Here is a 22,349-nt window from a genome sequence, read left to right as displayed (position 1 = left end):
ATCGAGCATCTATAATTTCTTTGTCTTGAACAATGACAATAAATCTGATTCTGAGACTTTTTATACAGTTGATCATTTGCATTCAGTTTTACATTCAGATTACTGTAAATTGTTCTTCACAGCTGTAGGATTCTGGTACTTATATAATTAAAACAATATGTTATCAATCTTTTTATATTTCCAGTCTCTCAGGATGTCTGATCACAGAGGAAGGCTGTGCTTCTCTGGCCTCATCTCTGAGCTGCAACCCCTCCCATCTGAGAGAGCTGGACCTGAGTAACAACAACCTGCAGGATTCAGGAGTGAAGCAGCTTTCTGCTGGACTGGAGAGTCCACACTGTGAACTGGAAACTCTCAGGTCAGAATAGAGCAGCTATAATCCTGTTGTACTGAACAATGACAATAAATATAAATGTTAATTATTCTGCATATCTATAGGATTCTGGTACATATGTGATTAAAAACATTGTGTTTTCAACCTTTTTATATTTCCAGTCTGTCAGGATGTCTGATCACAGAGGAAGGCTGTGCTTCTCTGGCCTCATCTCTGAGCTACAACCCCTCCCATCTGAGAGAGCTGGACCTGAGTAACAACAACCTACAGGATTCAGGAGTGAAGCAGCTTTCTGCTGGACTGGAGAGTCCACACTGTGGACTGGAAACTCTCAGGTCAGAATAGAGCAGCTATAATCCTGTTGTACTGAAGAATGACAATAAATATAAATGTTAATTATTCTGCATATCTATAGGATTCTGGTACATATGTGATTAAAAACATTGTGTTTTCAACCTTTTTATATTTCCAGTCTGTCAGGATGTCTGATCACAGAGGAAGGCTGTGCTTCTCTGGCCTCATCTCTGAGCTACAACCCCTCCCATCTGAGAGAGCTGGACCTGAGTAACAACAACCTACAGGATTCAGGAGTGAAGCAGCTTTCTGCTGGACTGGAGAGTCCACACTGTGGACTGGAAACTCTCAGGTCAGAATAGAGCAGCTATATTCCTGTTGTACTGAACAATGACAATAAATATAAATGTTAATTATTCTGCATATCTGTAGGATTCTGGTACATATGTGATTAAAAACATTGTGTTTTCAACCTTTTTATATTTCCAGTCTGTCAGGATGTCTGATCACAGAGGAAGGCTGTGCTTCTCTGGCCTCATCTCTGCGCTACAACCCCTCCCATCTGAGAGAGCTGGACCTGAGTAACAACAACCTGCAGGATTCAGGAGTGAAGCAGCTTTCTGCTGGACTGGAGAGTCCACACTGTGGACTGGAAACTCTCAGGTCAGAATAGAGCAGCTATAATCCTGTTGTACTGAACAATGACAATAAATATAAATGTTAATTATTCTGCATATCTGTAGGATTCTGGTACATATAAAAAGGTTGAAAACACAATGTTTTTAATCACATATTTCCAGTCTGTCAGGATGTCTGATCACAGAGGAAGGCTGTGCTTCTCTGGCCTCAGCTCTGAGCTACAACCCCTCCCATCTGAGAGAGCTGGACCTGAGTAACAACAACCTGCAGGATTCAGGAGTGAAGCAGCTTTCTGCTGGACTGGAGAGTCCACACTGTGGGCTGGAAACTCTCAGGTCAGAATAGAGCAGCTATAATCCTGTTGTACTGAACAATGACAATAAATATTAATGTTAATTATTCTGCATATCTGTAGGATTCTGGTTCATATGTGATTAAAAACATTGTGTTTTCAACCTTTTTATATTTCCAGTCTGTCAGGATGTCTGATCACAGAGGAAGGCTGTGCTTCTCTGGCCTCAGCTCTGAGGTCCAACCCCTCCCATCTGAGAGAGCTGGACCTGAGCTACAATCATCCAGGAGACTCAGGAGAGAAGTTACTGTCTGCTGGACTGGAGGATCCACACTGGAGACTGGACACTCTCAGGTAGGTGTAGAGAACTTTAAAATATAGATAAATGTACAAGAATGAAAGGAAGTGTGTTTCCTGTAAACTACAGATAAATTAATTCAAAGACTACATTTACCATGATCCTTTGTTTTCTTGTGGGTTTCTGTCCTGTTTGTTGGGTATGTTCAGTATGTTATTAGTGATGTAATCTAAACCAATCAGAGATCACTTTGGGGGAGGCAGACTGTAGCCACATGTGTGTGAGGAGAGCTGTGTGTGGGCGTGAAGTAGAAAACTAAGGGTGAGGCTGAATAGTGTTTTTTTTTTAGGAAGCTTCCTAACTGAGTGAAATGACCCAGAAGTATCTAAATGGCATCTATGACAAGAGCTGGTTGAATTCTCTAAATGCTAAGGAACGATGATTCAGTGCTTCCTTTCTAACCTGCTTTAGCACAGAGTACACCTGACCATCCTTTATGAAAGGAGAGGAGATAATACTGTCCCACAATTCCTTGTGGCAGCAATATTTAACACGACCAAGTGACGCAGCATTCACAAACTCAAACCATTAAACCCACATTAAATGTCCACAGTGGTCTCTGTGTGTCCTCTGTCCAAAGCTGTGTTCAACATGTTTAATAACTGGATTAACTAATATTAGGGGAGGGGAAATATTTCCATTATATGATGCAACGCGATGCAGACGTAGTCGACTCTGCATCAATTCACAAAAGTCAAGAATCAATTATTTAAACGTTAGTTAATAACTTTATGTTGACGGTATGGACAGACAGGTCTCAGGTACGGACTAGGGCTGCAGCTATCGATTATCTTTGCAATCGATTATTCTATCAATTATTTCATCGATTAATCGAGTAATCTAATAAATGATTTTGCTTCATTAAATAGCAAAAGTAAAAATGAGAAAAAGGACAAAAAAGACAATCAAGTGGGTTTTATTCCAAACTAAACCCATTTATTGCATTTAACTTCAGTACCTTCTGAAACAAATACATGAACTTACTTTTAGTGGGACTGATTTTAATTTTTGCATCATTAGGCTGCCGTACATTTTAACCCTGTAAGACCCAGATATAGAAAAAAATGAGGAAAACATTTTTTTGACCTCTCAGATATTGTTTTAGGAGGCACCTGATGTAGAAATGAAAGAGTTTTCAAATTTATACATTTTAGTAAGTTTTTAGGGAAATGTTGGGAGCAGGATTTCTGTATTTGTCACTTTGTCTGAACAGATATACAGAACATTTAAGCATTCATTTGCAGGGTTGATTGCTTACTTAGCCCCATAACAGTATATATCATGAGTAATAATCATACATCAATCATAATTTCATGAATAAGCAGTTATTGATAAAAATACTTGAAAATTTGTATTTACAAAACTTTTTCTTTTTGCCACTTCTTAGCCATGTTCACTTTCAATGTGGTTTGAATGAAGGTTGTCTATGTTGACTAGCAGTGATAGTATTCTGCTTTCTACTTATCATACTAAAAGGAACACATGCATCCCCCCAGAGCACTTACAGGTTCACATTCAGGACCATTGGCAAGGTGCTACTTCAGCAAACCCTCAGAAAAATAGCTCAGGATCATTTAGAAGTTAAAAAACTGAAAATCACAATTAAAACTTGAATCATGAATCATCTAACACTTTAAATTTCTACTATAATTTGTTTCAATTAGTGAACATGTGAGAAGTGCAGTGTCCTTATGTAATGTGTAAGGAGCACAGGCTAGTTTGACTACCACAACATAGACATAACAAGCTCTAATATTATGTGGAATAAAATACCAGATGGAGGTTGGTGCTTAATCCACTTTATTTTGAAAGTATTGTTTAAGTCAATAAAATGTAATAATTCAAATCCTTCTTTTTTAGGTGATGGTGTCATCTCTTTAAAAATAGAAATATCTTGTATGTTGCTGTTCAAAACCTGTAATGATATTAACTCTTCAACTCTCAAGCTAATTATTCCTTGTTTCATCGTTGTTGACATTTCTTCCTTATCGATACATTCAAGTAAAACTCAGTTAAACCATCAATCTCAGGTATGAACACACAGGTGGACACTCTCAGGTCACATTTAAGGGTTCATTTTAACAGTAAATGTAGTTTTAGTCATAATTGAGTCATGTACATTGTTTTAGTTTTAGTGGACTAAATATCATTAGATTATAGATTGTAGTGGCACTCTGTTCTCACCACCTGTTGAAGTCAGTCCAAACTTTGCTCTTCTGCCTCTTCGCTCTTTGATATCGTATGCTTCAGCATGCCAACGTTTTTTCATTTGGCGTGCTTGTATTGCAGTGCATCGCCCTTGAAGACAGGCATATCCTTCATTGGTAGCTGAGATTGCTTCTGTTGTTTCACAAGGAGCTCAGTAATTACATTTTGATTTTGCATGACTTTCAGTATTTCGTCACCTCTGTTGGTTTGTGTGTTATAATTCAAGTCATGATGAACTACGGATTGCAGCATTTGTGGTGGTGTGTGAAAGTTTGCGTTGTCTGCTTGAAGAAGTGAAAAGATGGTTCCTTCTTGCTTCCGGTTCTCAACTCGCAGCTTTTTGGCTGATGTGTGGCTAGTCGAACCATCTTCAGATTTTTCATATTCTTTCAGCACTTTTAGTTTTGCACTGCTTTCCGCTAATGCAGTCTCTAGTTCAAGTTCTTCCTTTTGCAACCTTGAGTCTTGCCATTTCAATTTCAAGCTGCTGTCTTTTCTTTTGTGAAGCCGCACGTTCAAGCAGGGCCGCATGTTCAGCTTCTTGTTTAACTCGTGTTGACGAAACTCGTGATATGGTTGATGAGGAACTACCTTGAGATCCATTTGTGCGGATGTGCCGAGTAACATTGACACCAATCTGTGAAACACTGTCGCTTATTTTAACAGTATCTTGCAGGTCAACCTCGTCATCCTTTTCTTTTTGCAGTGCAGATTCATGAACTTCTGCAATCCATGTTTTAGTTTCTTTCATGAATTTTTTAATGGATGCCATTTTGGGTTCAAACCATTTCTCCTGATCAGATATTTTTTCATCTTCAGACAAAAGACTGGCAACTTCGTTGTTGAGGCATGTAAACTCATTTAAAGAAGGTGCAAAATCATTTTCCATCACCTCTTCCACATGTCTTAAATTTTGAGCTTTACTCATCATTGTCTCCACATCTTTCATTTTATTTGTCAGAGTTCCCAATTTCCTCTTGTGCTTTCTCTGTAAGCTTACGTGACCTTCTTGGCTCCAGTGTATCCTCTAGTCCTCCTTGCTCCTTTACGTTAGCCATCTTATTAGCAGAGTTGTCTTCAGTTGCTTGCAAAAACTTAAAAGCACTTTACTTCAAAGTCACTTTTCTTCATAAACGAGTGCCAAACAACTTCTCATATTATGTCGAACTCCACATCAATTGGCTCGAGGCATAGCGTATGAGCTTCCGTGGAAAAAATCTGCAACTAGCATTTCACTTTGCAATCCTCTATGAATTTCGGCAAAAGCTTCAAAATTATCCTCAAGGAACTGTTTTTCTTCTTCTCCTCCTTATTCATGTGGATAAAGGTAAGGATTTTGCAATACCTTGTCTTTCAGAAGATGACTCGTTTCTGCATCAGCGTCTTCGGTTGAGCTCTCATTCCTTTCTTCCGAGCAGCAAGCTTTACTCTCCTAGCATGCTGCAGCTATCACTAGCTAAGTCTTTTGACTAAATGTAGTGGCACTCTGTTCTCACCACCTGTTGAAGTCAGTCCATCAACACTCCTTTGCCACGCGTGCAATGAAACAACGAGGAGTCTGGTTTGATATGAGTTTACTTAGTTTATTGAGTTACATCATATCAATTATTCCTCAAACATTCAACCGAATAAAACGAATCAGTATTTAAAAACACTCTGGTCATATTCAGAGTTATTAAATAATTAATTCACAATCAGAATATCAATAAATAGCCTTCAGATACAAATAATGAATAAATAACATTCTGCCAGTAGTAATGTTTCATATGTTTCTGAGCAGCACACAGTAGATACACAGCGGGAGTGTTTGTTAAATACATATAATATAATATAATATAATATAATATAATATAATATAATGTAATGTAATGTAATGTAATATAATATAATATGATAAATATAATATAATATAATATAATATAAATGTTCATGATCTCCTGATGTCCCTGAACTCACCAGAGTCCATCTGTTATTTTATTATTGATGTATTTACTGTTTATTATAAAGAAGTTCACTTGTATCATGAACTTTATTTAGAACTTTCTAACTTGTGGTTGTTTCTTCTTATTGTGTCTTTCAACTATTATTATTATTATTATTATATATTCAAACCAAATGAATGAACACATGGAATAATTACAGTCAAATGTTTTGCTGTCTTATAGCTGCATTTATTCTCTGATCACTTCAAAAATGCTCCTTTTGTCTCCTTTTGATATTGAAGCGATGACTGGCTCTATCCTCAGGACAACATGCAGAGATCAATATTTAATCTAGTGATTTATCATGTGGGAGGACATATTTGTTCATCACATCTTCTTCTTCAGGTCTTTTCCGCTCAGACTTCAGTGAAAGAATCCAGCAGACAGTTGAGACAGATGAGTTTCAGCCTGTTTCTGTCTCACTCTGACAAACTGAGGAACACTGCTTCATGTTGAACAGTTAGGACTCATGTTGGATAGAAAATCATTCTGACTGTGTTTCTTCCTCCAGGGTGGACCATGGTGGAGAGCACAGGTTAAAACCTGGTCTGAAGAAGTGTAAGTGTGGATTGAATTTGATTCATGACAACTAAACAGCACATAGTCAGTTTCTCTTTAAATACAAAGTTGGTCTTTGTGGTATTTATTCATTAAAACATTACTGACAAAATGTGTCATCATGAAACTTTATAGAAATGAACAACAGATCAGAAGTTAAACAGAGAATAAATCCATCAGGTGTGTCAGATGATAAACTGCTGCTGTGTTGTTTCTTCTTCTCTTCATCAGATTTCTGTGAACTCACACTGGACACAAACACAGCACACAGACTCCTCAAACTGTCTGATAACAACAGGAAGGTGACAGACGTAGGAATAGATCAGTCATATCCTGATCATCCAGACAGATTTGACTGGTGGCATCAGCTGCTGTGTAGTAATGGTCTGACTGGTCGCTGTTACTGGGAGGTCGAGAGGAGAGGAAGAGTTTCTATATCAGTGAGTTACAGAAGAATCAGCAGGAAAGGAAACAGTGATGACTGCAAGTTTGGATATAATGATCAGTCTTGGAGGCTGTTCTGCTCTGATGATGGTCGTTACTCTGTCCATCACAATAACAGACAAACATCCATCTCCTCCTCCTCCTCCTCCTCTGTCTCTAACAGAGTAGCAGTGTATGTGGACTGTCCTGCTGGCACTCTGTCCTTCTACAGAGTCTCCTCTGACACACTGATCCACCTCCACACCTTCAACACCACATTCACTGAACCTCTGTATGCTGGGTTTGGGTTCAACATTGGTTCCTCAGTGTCTGTGTGTCCTCTGTCTGAGTGAGAGTCTCTTCCTGTGTGTGAAGATGTAAATAAATAACTTTGAGAAGTTTGAGTAACATTATTTTCATTGCTGGTTAAAATTCAAGCAGAAGCAAACACAACGAGCTTCTGTAACATTGATCTGATTATAAAAATAAAAACCAGTTTGAACTTGAGCTTTTGGTTTTCTGTTTGTTTTTGACACCAGCAGGACTCCGTACATCTCAGCTCTCTGTTTTTACTTTATTGAACAACAGCAGAATATACAAACATACAGGTAAACATTAATATCAGTTAAATATGTAATAATATGAGGAAATGAACAACATGAGAGCAAATATTAAAGTAATTACATTAAAATAAATAGATGAATAAAATAAATAATCAGCATTCAGATATATTTAGTCAGTATAGCCGATAATATATTTATTCTTTTTTTATTATTAACTTGAGAGTTCAGTTTAGGATTAAAGATGAGATCTTACATGAAGATTTAAACAATTTTGTTTGTGAATAAAAAACTTTTATTCCTCTGGGTTACCATGGTTACCACGGTAGCAAACGATAGCGATACTGGTTGAGACCAGATCAGTCCAAACAGTTTTAGATATTTAAAACAATCAGTGAGAAATAGTTTGTGTATGTTTTATGTTAGATTTTAAAGTGGACTTATTATTATTTATTAAAGGTTTAATGATCAGGGACAATGCACATGAATAAAACATTTGAACACATGTAAACATGAATTAGCCAAAAGGCTATTTTACATCTGCTGTCACTGGACTGATGTTAAGTATTCAGCCTCAAAGAAGATAAAAAGATTTAGTTTGAAGTATAAAAGTTATACATTAAAAAATAAGAAGACTAAATCTGAATAAAGATGAAAAAGCAGAAAACAAACATCCACACACACACACACACACACACACACACACACAAGCTAAGAAACAAGCTAACAGCAGACAGAAGCAAGAACAACATGAAGCAGATTAGCAATAAGAAGCTAGCAGGACAAAGACAATAAACACTTTATAAAAAGCCACAAAGCAACAATAAGGCTTCTGTGGCTTCAAATTAAAATCATCTGTGAGCTGTAGAAAAACTTGTGTTTTATTCTTTCTTTGAAAAGTTTGTGTAATATTCTTCTTGTTAAACTTTTGATCTGTTAGTTCAGGTCCATCTAACATCAGTGAAGGCTGATTCTTCTTTTCATCTTTACTTCTGTGACTTTTCACAAGTTGAATGAATTCATGGTTACAGCAGAAGTGAAAGAGTTCATATTACTGAATCATCACTCACATTATGAAACTATAAGAGACACAATAAACATCATCCATGACGTCATATTTACTATTTAAAGTGTGGGTGACGTCACTCAGCGCGCCTGTGGGCGGGGCGTCGGGTTTCTCTTCCTGTGTGTGAGCAGGTGAGACACACCTGATGGTTTGATGAGAGACTCACATGGGCGGTGCATATTCAAAATGTGGCGGATAAATGTATAAAAGTCTTAAATGTGATGAGGTGTTTGGTGGGGTATGACTGGGGGGCAGGCAGGAGTGCGCTAAAAGCCATATATTGTGGGTTGATTAGGTCTATTTTAGATTATGGGGCAGGCACATCCCTGAGAAAGCTAGACATTATTCAATATCAGGCATTGAGGCTATGTACAGGGGCTTTTAAAACAACTCCAACAGCAGTATTACAGGTGGAAATGGGGGAAATGCCATTAGATATGAGGAGGTTGCAATTATTATTGTATTGGGTTCATTTGCAGGGTCATGTGACAGACCATCCAACAAAATGCACTTTAGAACTGTGTTGGGAAAAGGGAAAAAGGGACAGTAAAGGTTTTGGTTGGACAATAACACAGGAAACAGAAGAGATTGAAATAGCCCATTTAGATGTAAGTCAGACAGTACCATTATCAATCGTTCCACCTTGGGTTTTGCCAAATGTCACTGTAGATTTTACACTACTAATGCAGAAGAGCAAGGAGGGAGAGTTTGGGTATAATGTACAGAAGGTACAGGCATATATTGATAGGTATCATTTTTACATTCAACTCTACAAAGATGCATCCAAGAACTCAGAAAGGGCAGGAGTAGCTTTTATTGTTCCTGAGTTTCAGGTAACAGTAGGGAAAAGGATCGGTGGGGAAGTGTCCGTATACACTGGGGAAATGGTAGCGATATTATTAGGAGTGCAGTGGGTTGAAGAGGTAAGACCCCTCAGAGCAATTATTTGTTCTGATTCAAGTTCATCACTAAAGTCTTCAGTACAGTCACTCACACAGCAGGCCAGATATTTTAATTGAGGTACAACAAACACTATACAGGATTCAAATGATGGGGATTACATTGGTGTTTTTATGGGTACTGGCACACATTGGGGTAAAAGGGAATGAGGAGGCAGGAATAGGTGAAGGCAATTAATGTTAGAGTTTCTTAGAGTGAGTGGTTTAATGGGGATGATATAAGTTCTTTGTATTATTTATTTATTTATTTATTTATTTTTAATTTTTATTGTAGTATTTATTTAGTTATTTTGTGAGGGTGTTATGGCCATTTTGATCCACATTCCATACCAGTAGGTGGCGGTAATGCACCAATTCGTTGTTTGCCAACCGCCATTAAACAGCAGCAGAAGAAGAAGAAGAAGGTGAGACACACCTGAGCAGCAGCAGACAGCAGCAGACGCTTTCATCACTTTGTCTTTTAAACTTTACTTCATATTTTACATTAAAGTGATCTGCGCGGAGCGGCAGCGCGAGACCGGAAACCGGAGCTACATCCGAGAGTCCGTGCACGCGCAGCAGCTGACGGCAAGTGAGTCAGAGTTTCAGTTACCATGGTGACTGGCTCAGAGTTTCAGTTACCTCTCTTTCCTCATCTCAGGGTTAAGAGCTGATAAAAGTCCTCACATTGTGTACTTTAGGAGAAGTTGTGATAATGTTTTAAAAAGACGAGTGAAGCAGTTATTAGATGTTTGGACTGAGCGCATCACTTCCTGCTGTGCTTTGTGTCGGCCAGCAGGTGTCAGTAGTGGAGCAGCTGAAGTCTGGAGAGGTGAACTCCATCTCAACACGACGGCTTTAAAAACCTTCATCCAAAACTCGTCCAAACCTCAGACTGACTGATCAGAGACTCACATGTGATCAAACTGCTGCTGCTTCAAAAGTCGCCCCCTGCATGGAGAGTAGACGCTTTTACCATCTGGGAGGCGCTTCAGTACTCCCACAGCTTTTAAACAGCGCTACAAAAATTCCTTTATCCCTCTTTCCATCCAAGCACTGAACGCACTTTACAGAGGGAGATAGTCCTCGTCCATCCTAGTCCCCCCCTCCCTGGCTTGGACCTATTTATTTATTCATATTTATTAGTTTTTTCTTTTCTAAATTCATGTTTTTAATTCCAATCAATGAATGTAGTTGTTGTGTTTTAATGTGTTGTGTGATCTGTGTTGTCTTTTCTGTATTCCTGCTGCAAACTAAGTGGACAAAGAATCAAATGAATCTGAATCTTCATCACATCTGAGCTCAGCTGCTCTGACCTGTAGATGATCACATGGTTCGTTACCACCATCTAGTGGACAGATAGCACAACTACATGTGATGTGTGATTTCTGACATGAACTTTATATATTTAATAACTTTATATATTTAATAACTTTATATATTTAATATAATAACTTTATATATTTAATATAATAACTTTATATATTTAATATAATAACTTTATATATTTAATAACTTTATATATTTAATATAATAACTTTATATATTTAATAACTTTATATATTTAATATAATAACTTTATATATTTAATAACTTTATATATTTAATATAATAACTTTATATATTTAATAACTTTATATATTTAATGACTTTATGGATGGTGGGAGGGAAGGAAAGAAGGAAGGAAACGAGGGAAGGAAGGAAGGAAGGAACGAACGAATGACATAAGGAAGGAAGGAAGGAGGGAGGAGGAAGGAAGGGAGAAAAAAGCAGGGAAGGAAGGAAGGAAGGAAGGAGGGAGGGTGGGAAGGAAGGAAGGAAGGAGAGAAGGGGGGAGTGAAGGAAGGAAGGGAGGTATTTGGTCAGTGATTAATTAATGTTTCATTAAGCCTTAAACAGCTAAAGTAATGAAGGAAGGAAGGAAGGAAGGAAGGAAGGAAAGAAGGAAGGAAGGAAGGAAGGAAGGAAAGAAGGAAAGGAAAGGAGGGAAGAAGGAAGGAAAAGGAGGGAGGAAGGGAAGGAAAGGAGGGAGGAAGGGAAGGAAAGGAGGAAGGAAGCAAAGGAGGGAAGAAGGAAGGAAAGGAGGGATGAAGGCAAGGAAAGGAAAGGAGGGAAGAAGGAAGGAAAGGAGGGAGGAAGGAAAGGAAAGGAGAGAGGAAGGAAAGAAGGAAAGGAAAGGAGGAAGGAAGGAAGGAAGGAAAGGAGGAAGGAAAGGAGGGAGGGAGGAAGGAAGGAAGGTAGGAAGGAAAGGAGGGAAGAAGAAAGGAAGGAAGGTAGGAAGGAAGGTAGGAAGGAAAGGAGGGAAGAAGGAAGGAAGGAAGGTAGGAAGGAAAGGAGAGAGGAAGGAAGGAAGGAAGGAAAGGAGGGAGGAAGGGAAGGAAAGGAGGGAGGAAGGAAGGAAGGAAGGTAGGAAGGAAAGGAAAGGAGGGAGGAAGGAAGGAAGGAAGGAAGGAAGGTAGGAAGGAAGGAAGGAAGGAAGGTAGGAAGGAAAGGCCCATCAGTGTCTTGAAGAAACTCAATAATTTTTCCAAAAAGAAGGAAAGAAGGAAAGGAAAGGAGAGAAGAAGGAAGGGAAGGATGGTAGGAAGGAAAGGAGGGAAGAAGGAAGGAAAGGAGGGAAGAAGGAAGGAAGGTAGGAAGGGAAGGAGGGAGGAAGGGAAGGAAAGGAGGGAGGAAGGGAAGGAAAGGAGGGAGGAAGGGAAGGAAGGAAGGAAGGAAGGGAAGAAGGAAAGGAAAGGAGGGAGGAAGGAAGGAAGGAAGGTAGGAAGGAAAGGAGGGAAGAAGGAAGGAAAGGAGGGAGGAAGGAAGGGAAGAAGGAAAGGAGGGAGGAAGGGAAGGAAAGGAGGGAGGAAGGAAGGAAGGGAAGGAAAGGAGGGAGGAAGGGAAGGAAGGAAAGGAGGGAGGAAGGAAGGAAGGAAGGAAGGAAGGAAGGAAGGTAGGAAGGAAGGTAGGAAGGTAGGAAGGAAGGAAGGAAGGAAGGTAGGAAGGAAGGAAGGTAGGAAGAAAGGAAGGAAGGTAGGAAGGTAGGAAGGAAGGAAGGAAGGTAGGAAGGAAGGTAGGAAGGAGGGAGGAAGGAAGGAAGGAAGGAAAGGAGGGAGGAAGGAAGGAAGGAAGGAGGGAAGAAGGAAGGAAAGGAGGGAGGAAGGGAAGGAAGGAAGGTAGGAAGGAAAGGAGGGAGGAAGGGAAGGAAAGGAGGGAAGAAGGAAGGAAAGGAGGGAGGAAGGAAGGAAGGAAGGAAGGAAAGGAGGGAAGAAGGAAGGAAAGGAGGGAGGAAGGGAAGGAAAGGAGGGAAGAAAGAAGGAAAGGAGGGAGGAAGGAAGGAAGGAAGGAAGGAAAGGAGGGAAGAAGGAAGGAAAGGAGGGAAGAAGGAAAGGAAGGTAGGAAGGAAAGGAGGGAAGAAGGAAGGTAAGGAGGGAGGAAGGGAAGGAAAGGAGGGAGGAAGGGAAGGAAAGGAGGGAAGAAGGAAGGAAAGGAGGGAAGGAAGGGAAGAAGGAAGGAAAGGAGGGAGGAAGGGAAGGAAGGAAGGAAGGTAGGAAGGAAAGGAGGGAGGAAGGAAGGAAAGGAGGGAGGAAGGAAGGGAAGGAAAGGAAGGAAAGGAGGGAGGAAGGGAAGGAAGGAAGGAAGGAAGGTAGGAAGGAAAGGAGGGAGGAAGGAAGGGAAGGAAGGAAGGAAGGGAAGAAGGAAGGAAAGGAGGGAGGAAGGAAAGGAGGGAGGAAGGAAGGAAGGAAAGGAGGGAAGAAGGAAGGGAAGGAAAGGAGGGAGGAAGGGAAGGAAAGGAGGGAAGAAGGAAGGAAAGGAGGGAGGAAGGAAGGTAGGAAGGAAGGTAGGAAGGAAAGGCCCATCAGTGTCTTGAAGAAACTCAATTATTATTTTTCCTCATACCTCCAAAAAGAAGGAAAGAAGGAAAGGAAAGGAGGGAAGAAGGAAGGGAAGGAAGGAAGGAAGGGAAGAAGGAAAGGAAAGGAGGGAGGAAGGAAGGAAGGACGGTAGGAAGGAAAGGAGGGAGGAAGGAAGGAAGGAAGGTAGGAAGGAAGGAAGGAAGGAAGGAAGGAAGGTAGGAAGGAAAGGCCCATCAGTGTCTTGAAGAAACTCAATAATTTATTTTCCAATGAAAGTTTTCACATGTTATGAACCAGATGTTTAAAATTCCTCATACCTCCAAAAACAAAAGAAATCCTTTTTAAAATAATAAATGGTGTTTATCCATCCAGTGACTGGTTAAGAAATTGTGTTTCATGATGAAACTACTGATCATTTATTTTTCCATTGTTTGTATTCTGATGTCTACTTTATTCACAAGTTCAAACATATGAAGGTTTAATGTTTCTCTCTTATATTAAAGCTCTGAAACTCATTAAAAATCAAACTGCAGTGCAACTATTTAGCATAATAGAAGAATATGATTTAAAGAATAAACCCAAGCCCTTTTCATTTATTCACTTTTAACTTCATTTTATTTAATTGTCATTTATAATTTATTTTTTATTAGTCTTTTCTGTATTTCAGCTGTTCCTTTATAACAACTTAATAATCTTGGTGTCATGATGTTTGTATGAATAAAAACTGTTGAATAAAAAAACTCCAGAGACTTCCTGGTTAAATAAAGATTAAAAAAACCATAAACCCCTCCCACTGTCAGTCTCATGTTTGTTCTTCTTCTGGTTGGTTTCCTGCTTGAAGCTGCTCATTCATTTCACCTTCACTCATCAGCTAAAGGTAACGTCCTCCATCCTCCCTCCTTTCCTTCCCTCCTTTCCTTCCCTCCTTCCCTCCTTCCTGCATCTAAAGGTAACGTCCTCCATCCTCCCTCCTTTCCTTCCCTCCTTTCCTTCCCTCCTTCCTGCATCTAAAGGTAACGTCCTCCATCCTCCCTCCTTTCCTTCCCTCCTTTCCTTCCCTCCTTCCTGCATCTAAAGGTAACGTAAGCAACAGTTTCATCATGTTTGTGTCAGCAGCTGTTAAAATGATCTGATAACAGTACAGATGGAAGTTATACTGATGACTTATGTTCATTTCTTAACTGTATTCTTAAAAAGTCTCCGATCATCTGAATTTTATGCTTTAAAATGTTTTAACAGATTGATTCGATATGAAGATAACGTTACTTCGATAAAGTTATTTTAATTTAAGTTCCTCTTTTAAATGTGTTACGCAGTTACAAAACACAGCAAATAATCTTCTCATCAGAAGGGAATGTTAGAAAGAGGAAGTGAACACAATAATAGGAAGCTGAACAGGAAGACATGACTCCATATATGGGGGTGAAACATGTGACTACATGAATGTGTACGTGACAGGCTGAACTCTTGTGGTAGCTGCTGTTTGTGGAGACTGAAAGTATGAAATGTTTGTGTGAGCTGTTTCCAGACTGCAGGACAGAAAAGAGTCTTAACTGGCTCCAAAGGGACCAAAGGAGGTCCAGGTTGTTGGTGCTTTGGTCTGTGGCTTTAAAGATTCCCTCCAGATCAGATTTAAGATGTAAATAACTCAGAATACAGGAAATGAAACATACTCTGTTAAAAGTCTTGTGGGGGAGGGGCGTTGGCTTTTTCAGTGCTTTTGCAAAGAGAGCATTTATAATGAAAAGGGAAGAGCAGCTGTATGATTAGAATTAACAGAAAAGATGAAAACTGTTGAAAGGCATTTCAAAGACCGGCTGTAAAAAACTAAGAGGCTGCAGTTGCTGTTTTCTCCGGACTAGAGATGCAACGGTATGTGTCCTCAACTCCATAAAACCTTCAATTAAAGGGAGGAGGAAATGTCAGCATTTGACTGATCCTGCAAAAATGTTTGTATCATAGTTTTATAAAAAGTTTCAGCCTTATTTTAATAACATAGTGTGAAGTGTTGATGTGAAAACTGTGAAACATTGTGAGACATTTGTTCAGTGTGTGTTCAGTTCTTTGGGGTTCTGTTTCCATCAGACAGACAACAGTGACATTAGTTTGTGGACAGATGAACATGAGTTTCCAGTGAAATCTGTCAGATTGGTTCATGTCCTCACAGAGAGTCTTGGCAGGTTCCTCCTGTGTGTTTGGAGCTGAACTCTGCTGCAAGCTTCACTGCTTTAATATCATCTTGATGCTTTTGGACTTTGACTGTGAAGTTATGAGAGTGTGACAGCGTCCTCAGATTGATGATGAAGGACTGATGAAGGAGAATCAGCTGCAGCTTCTCTCTGTGTTTCCTCTACAGGTGAAGGTAGAACCACTCTGTGACCACATGTGGATCTGAATTCACCTGGTGAGTATTTTCTTCTTTCTGACACACAGCTGGATGAAAATAGATGCATGTCATCAGTTTTTAAACACAAGTGAACTATAACTTGCTGCATATGAGCTCTGTAGTGGACAAAAATACAACTGTATGAAAAGGAATCTAGTTAATGCAGTTTCTTCAACATGTATCCACAGTGGAAATCTTACAGTAATGACTAACTGTGGCGCCATCTGGTGGTAGAATAAAGAATGACAGTGTGATAGACAGCAGTGTGTGTGTGATGTGCAGCTGGTTGTAATGAATGAGCATGTTGTTGTGTTTGTGTGAAGGTGTTTCTCTGCTATGGATCAGAGTGAGGACAGAGAGGAGGGAGTCCCTCCCTCTAAAAGCTCTCTGTGTGGGGAACATGACAGCCAGACCAAAGCTCAGAGGTGAGATGGGGATCTCTAACTGTCCATCACTGTTCTCCACTCACATCACTCCACCATCATTATTCACACTCAAAGCTCTGTGTGTGTTGTGTTGAAGGACAGAGAAGCAGCACAGACCAGACTCTGATGAACTCAGTCGGGTGTCTGTCAAGAATCTGCGGTCAATATTTGAACCTAAGAAGTTCAAACATGGACATAAATCTGCTGATCAGAGGTAAGAATGTAAAATCTTTGTTTCTGTTAGTTTCCATCACACCTCAGAAAATGTTGAAGTCTTTGTCATGAAGTCATGAAGCACTTCTCATTCTTTCTCTGTAGTGTTAAAAACATGAAGTACAGCACCACATCATCAGATCTCAGTATGTTTTAAGGTTGATATGATCGTTCTGACTGATTGTCTGACTGCAGGTTTCTTCTTACTGATGTCACTGTGGTCCCACATTTCAGAGTTAATTTAATGAGCCCAGTGTTGTTAGTTCTGATAGAAATGAGACCAAACTCATAGCAGGAGATCATGTTTGAGCAGACTGTGTCCTGGAAGATCAGAGATGCATCTGTGCTCTCTAAGCTAGTTAGCCAAGCTAACAATGTCAGTTTGTTGTAGCTGTGTGGATCAGTTTCTTACTGCAGGTTTATGTAGAAACACCTGATGTGTCGTAGCTGTCGTCCAACAAAACACACAATCTTCAGGATCAACACTGTAGTTACACTTGTTTTATCTCTTGTCTGTTTCCATCAGGATCCATCAGCAGAGACCAGATCCTCCTGAACCCAGCTGTGTGTCCATGAAGAGTGACCGGTCTAAGGGTGGATTTATTACCTTCAAACATGGACATCAGTCTGATGATCAGAGGTCAGACTGTAAAATGTTTGTCTGTTATTATCCAACTCTCATAACAAGACGTGTCATGACAATCATGTGTGTGTATTGATTCATAATGTGGTTAACGAGTGATTTAGAAGAACGGTTCCCAGACTGGCTTCTGGGGGCCACCAGGGGTCTTTGAGAGGTAAGGCAAGGCAAGGCAGTTTTATTTATATAGCGTATTTCATACACAATGAACATAACTTAACATAAAACAGAAACATTAAAACATACAATTACCCCCCCCCCCATAATAAAAACAAAGTACAGAAAAATAAAGAATTGAGCATTAAATATAAGATTGCAGCATAAAATTATAAATTAGCTTTAAAATCATTAAAAGGACATAGAGTGCAAATTAAAGATTAAAATGTAAAGTGCTTTAAAAGAGCTCAATCATAAGCTCAGGAGAAGAGAAGTGTTTTTAACCTGGATTTAAAAGTGTTCACAGTTGGGGCTGATTTCAGTTCTGCTGGTAGTTTGTTCCAGTTGTGTGCAGCATGACAGCTAAAAGCTGCTTCACCATGTTTAGTTTGAACTCTGGGCTCAACTATCTGACCTGAGTCAGTAGATCTCAGAGCTCTACTGGGTTTATATTCTACTAACATGTCATTCATGTATTCTGGACCTAACCCATTCAGTGATTTGTAGACCAGTAGCAGAACTTTAAAATCTATTCTATAGCTGACTGGGAGCCAGTGTAAAGACTTTAGAGCTGACTGGGAGCCAGTGTAAAGACTTTAGAACTGACTGGGAGCCAGTGTAAAGACTTTAGAGCTGACTGGGAGCCAGTGTAAAGACTTTAGAACTGACTGGGAGCCAGTGTAAAGACTTTAGAACTGACTGGGAGCCAGTGTAAAGACTTTAGAACTGGAGTAATGTGCTCTGATCTCTTTGTTCTGGTTAAAACTCGAGCTGCAGCGTTCTGAATGAGCTGCAGCTGTTTAATGCTTTTTTGTGGGAGTCCAGTCAGAAGACCGTTACAGTAGTCGAGTCTACTTGAGATGAAAGCATGAATCAACTTCTCCTGGTCTGTTTGAGACATAAAACCCTTCACTCTGGATATGTTCTTAAGCTGATAGAAGCTGTTTTGGTGACTGATTTGATGTGACTGCTGAAGGTCAGATCTGAGTCTATCAGCACGCCAAGGTTTCGGACTTGGTCCCTAGTTTTTAGAGAGAATGACTCGAGATGTTTACTGACAGCAATCCTCTTCTCTTCTGCCAAAAACAATGACCTCAGTTTTGTCCTGATTTAATTGAAGGAAATTTTGGTTCATCCAATTAGTGACTTGCTCTAAACAGTGACACAATGACTGTATTGGACTGTAGTCATCTGGGGACAGTGCTAGGTATATCTGTGTGTCATCTGCATAACTGTGATAGTCTACATTAGAGTTCTGCATAATCTGACCCAAGGGCAGCATATATAGACTGAACAGAAGGGGTCCAAGAACTGACCCCTGACCCAAGGGCAGCATATATAGACTGAACAGAAGGGGTCCAAGAACTGACCCCTGACCCCTGACCCAAGGGCAGCATATATAGACTGAACAGAAGGGGTCCAAGAACTGACCCCTGAGGAACTCCACATGTCATAGCCACTCGATCAGATTCATAACTTCCAATGGTCACAAAATAACTCCGCTCTTCCAAGTAGGATCTGAACCAGTCTAGGACTGTTCCGCTGAGTCCTCCATTTAGGACCTGAACCAGTCTAGGACTGTTCCGCTGAGTCCTCCAAGTAGGACCTGAACCAGTCTAGGACTGTTCCTCTGAGTCCTGCCCAAGTTTCCAACCTGTTCAACAGTATACTGTGATCCACAGCGTCAAACGCAGCACTTAGATCCAACAGGACCAGAACTGACACCTTGCCTGAGTCAGTGTTCAACCTTATGTCATTTAACACTCTAATAAGAGCTGTTTCTGTACTGTGGTGAGGGTTAGGGGGGGGAGGGGGGGGGGGTTAGGGGTTAACCTGTTGGTCGGAAGCCTGATTGAAATTTGTCAAAAAGGCCACTGGAGTTCAAGAAATAGCTGAGTTGAATAAAAACCACTTTCTCAACGATCTTGGCTATAAAAGGAAGATTTGAGATAGGTCTGTAGTTGGTTAACATGGAAGCATCCAGCGTTCTCTTTTTTAAGAGTGGCTTAATGGCAGCTACTTTTAGGAGTTTAGGAAACACACCTGATTTAAGTGAGCTATTTATTACTTGTCTCAAATCTGTTTGGACAGAATTCACAATAGTTTTAAAGAAGTCTGATGGCATTGTGTCAAGACAGCATGTTGATGGTTTTAGATGCTGCACTGTTTCCTCTATGGTTTTAAATTCTGACATTGCAGTTGAGTTATTCCTGGGAGGTTTTAGGGATTGCATCATTTTATTGTTTTGTTGATTTGTGTTGATATTTAACCTTATGGACTGGATTTATTCACTGAAAAAGCAAGCAAATTCATTGCTTTTTTCTGTGGAAAGGAGTTCTGGAGCTATCTGTTGAGGGGGGTTTGTAAGCTTATCAACTGTAGCAAACAGAGTACGAGTGTTGATGTTCTTATTAATCATTTCAGAAAAGTGTCGCTGTCTAGCTTTGAGTAACTCATATTTAAAATTACAAAGACTTTGTTTGTAGAGGTCAAGGTGAATTTGAAGTTTAGTTTTTCTCCACTTACGCTCTGCTTTCCTGCATTCTGTTTTTAAAGCCTTTTATCATCATAGTGTTCCTCCATGGTGTTTTCTTTCTGCTCAAGGTTGTCTTAGTTTTAATAGGTGCAACAGCATCCATGACATTTGAGATTTTCCAGTTAAATTTATCCAGGAGTTCATCAACTGACTCTGCACTCACAGTTGGTGACATAGCTATAGCCTCCATAAACTTTGCACTGGTATTCTCATTTATGTACCTTCTCCTAACAGACACAGAGGTTAACTGAACATTTGGAATGATCTGTAAGTCAAAGAACACACAGAAATGATCTGAAAGAGCCAAGTCCTTAACATCAACAGAAGAAATATCAACACCTTTAGAGATAACCAGATCCAGAGTGTGTCCTCGAGTGTGTGTGGGCCCTTTCACATGTTGCAAGAGGCCAAAAGTGTCAAGTAGAGCAGAGAGTTCTTTGGCGTTACTGTCCATGTTATTGTCTACATGAATGTTAAAATCCCCTGTTATGATAAAAAAGTTGTAGTCAGTCAAATGCCAAATGCACAAAGAGAACTAGGGTGAAGCTACAGCGAGGGTATGTTTGCTTCCTGTTTTCAAAATAAAAGCACCAATTCTATCATTATGGTTTTCTTAATAATAAAAGGTGTTTTATTTTGTGAAAATGACCGGAAGTGCGTTACTCGCTACGGCTAACATGAGCGGCTCCAAATTCGCAGGAACAAAACTTTAAACAGGTGTTATTTGGACAAATTAGCGTCACATTGTGGATCTAAAGGGATACTTTACTTTCTTCCTAAAAAGGTTAGACATGTGGATAAAGTGGTATATTTACAGAGTTAGAGCTAAAATGAAATCAGCTTCAGCCTGATGGTTTCAGCTCGGGTAGGAACGAAATGCATTGTGGGTTATCGTGTAGTTTACTACAGTGTAAACGGTCTGCTTACTATTTTAGAATCATAATTCAGTTCAGATTATAGAAATGTTTCATTAATGCAGCAAGATTACTTTCAATTAATTAGTTAGACATGGACTCTGAAGTTATAAGGATGTGACGGCTTCCTCAGATCATACACAGAAACAGTAAAAGGTCTCATAGAAGAGTTCAGGCTCTTCAGATGATAAATGATCAAATACCACCATCTAGTGGACAGATAGCAGAACTACATGTGATGTGTGATTTCTCTGACACTGACTGGTTAGACTGGTTTTCACGTCACTCTGATGTTGTTTAGACTTGGACTGTGAAGTTATGAGGATGTGACAGCGTCCTCAGATCAAATGCTCACAGACAGCAGGACTGACGAGGGAGAATGAGCAGCTTCTTCTCTCCCAGTGTTTCCTCTACACATGAAGGTGGAAAGTGTCTGTAAGTTGACCTGAAGTGAGTTCAGCAGGTGAGAATCCTACCAGAGAAATCTGTAAATGTCTGATGAACACCATCACTTTGATCACATTGTGTTGTATCACTGTTTGACTGCAGCTCAAATGTTTCTTCATGCTGATTGGCTGTTTAAAATACCTGTTTGATGTTTGATGTTTGCTGGTATAAATATTCTCCAGATATTGTAAAGAGGTTAAACTACATTTATATTATAAAGATTTACATGTATGACTGTTAGTGATTAACAGGTCAAACCAACAGCAGTTTGATTTTAATCTCATCATCAGTTAAAAATGCAGGAAGTGTCAGAACTGGTTGAACAGCTTTGATCAACTTGACTAAAGTTCATTTTTTAACTGTGTTCAAACTTCCATCTTACAACACTGAGACTGACTCTGTTTAACTGAAGCACATTTAACACAGTTCATGTCTCTAGATGGACCAGAGCCAGCTGTAAGGGACCTTAGAGGCTGCTTAGGGCCCCTCAGCCTTCAGGGGCCCAAACTAACACAACATGTGAACTATGTTTGAGTTTAACTGTTAAACTTCTGCCACAGTTTAAATATTTAAAGATAAACTGAACACATGACATATTTTTTTCCAGTGTTTCTGTTTTAGTCACAGACTCGTTTCTCTCATCAGGTTTTTACTCCCACAGTCATGAAGTTAATATGAGTTAATATCTGTTATCTAGGAAGGAAGGAAGGAAGGAAGGACAGACAGCCACAGTCATGAAGTTAATATGAGTTAATATCTGTTTTTTTAAGCTGGAACTGAAAAACACGTCTACTAGTGATCCTCCTTCATCCTCTGGTAAACTACGACATCCTGAACCAAGGTAAGTCTCTTCTGGACAACTTTAACATCACACTTCAACTAATAGAACAAGTGTTTCTCTCTTTTTCTCATTTTCACTGGTACATACATGAACTCTGTTTTCTCTCTGCTTGTACTGGGAGGGAGAAAGGAAAAGAGGAAGGGCAGAAAGAAGGCAGGGAGGAAGGAAAGGAAGGAAAGAAGGAAGGATATTGTTGTTATTGTACTGCCCCCCCCCCTTCTCTCTCTACCATCTGCTGTAAGAACGGGCTCATTGTACAGGTGTTTACCGCCACCCTCTGGACTTTTAGTGAAACTGCAA

General features: G+C 39.8%; 1 protein-coding gene across 1 annotated transcript in view; it reads left to right on the top strand.

The window, feature by feature from the left end:
- The window catches only part of LOC128377449 (NLR family CARD domain-containing protein 3-like), a 50,920-nt gene extending 43,357 nt beyond the window's left edge, over positions 1–7,563 (top strand). Inside the window, 6 exon segments of the mRNA XM_053337401.1 lie at positions 185–358; positions 1,118–1,291; positions 1,429–1,602; positions 1,740–1,913; positions 6,619–6,665; positions 6,897–7,563. Coding sequence (XP_053193376.1) covers positions 185–358; positions 1,118–1,291; positions 1,429–1,602; positions 1,740–1,913; positions 6,619–6,665; positions 6,897–7,441 — 1,288 coding nt within the window. The 3' untranslated portion in view covers positions 7,442–7,563.
- The last annotated feature ends 14,786 nt before the right edge of the window (positions 7,564–22,349 follow it).

This window comes from Scomber japonicus, chromosome 17 (assembly GCF_027409825.1).
Source record: "Scomber japonicus isolate fScoJap1 chromosome 17, fScoJap1.pri, whole genome shotgun sequence".
Classification (NCBI taxonomy): Eukaryota; Metazoa; Chordata; class Actinopteri; order Scombriformes; family Scombridae; genus Scomber; species Scomber japonicus.
This window is presented reverse-complemented; position numbering and strand designations above follow the sequence as displayed.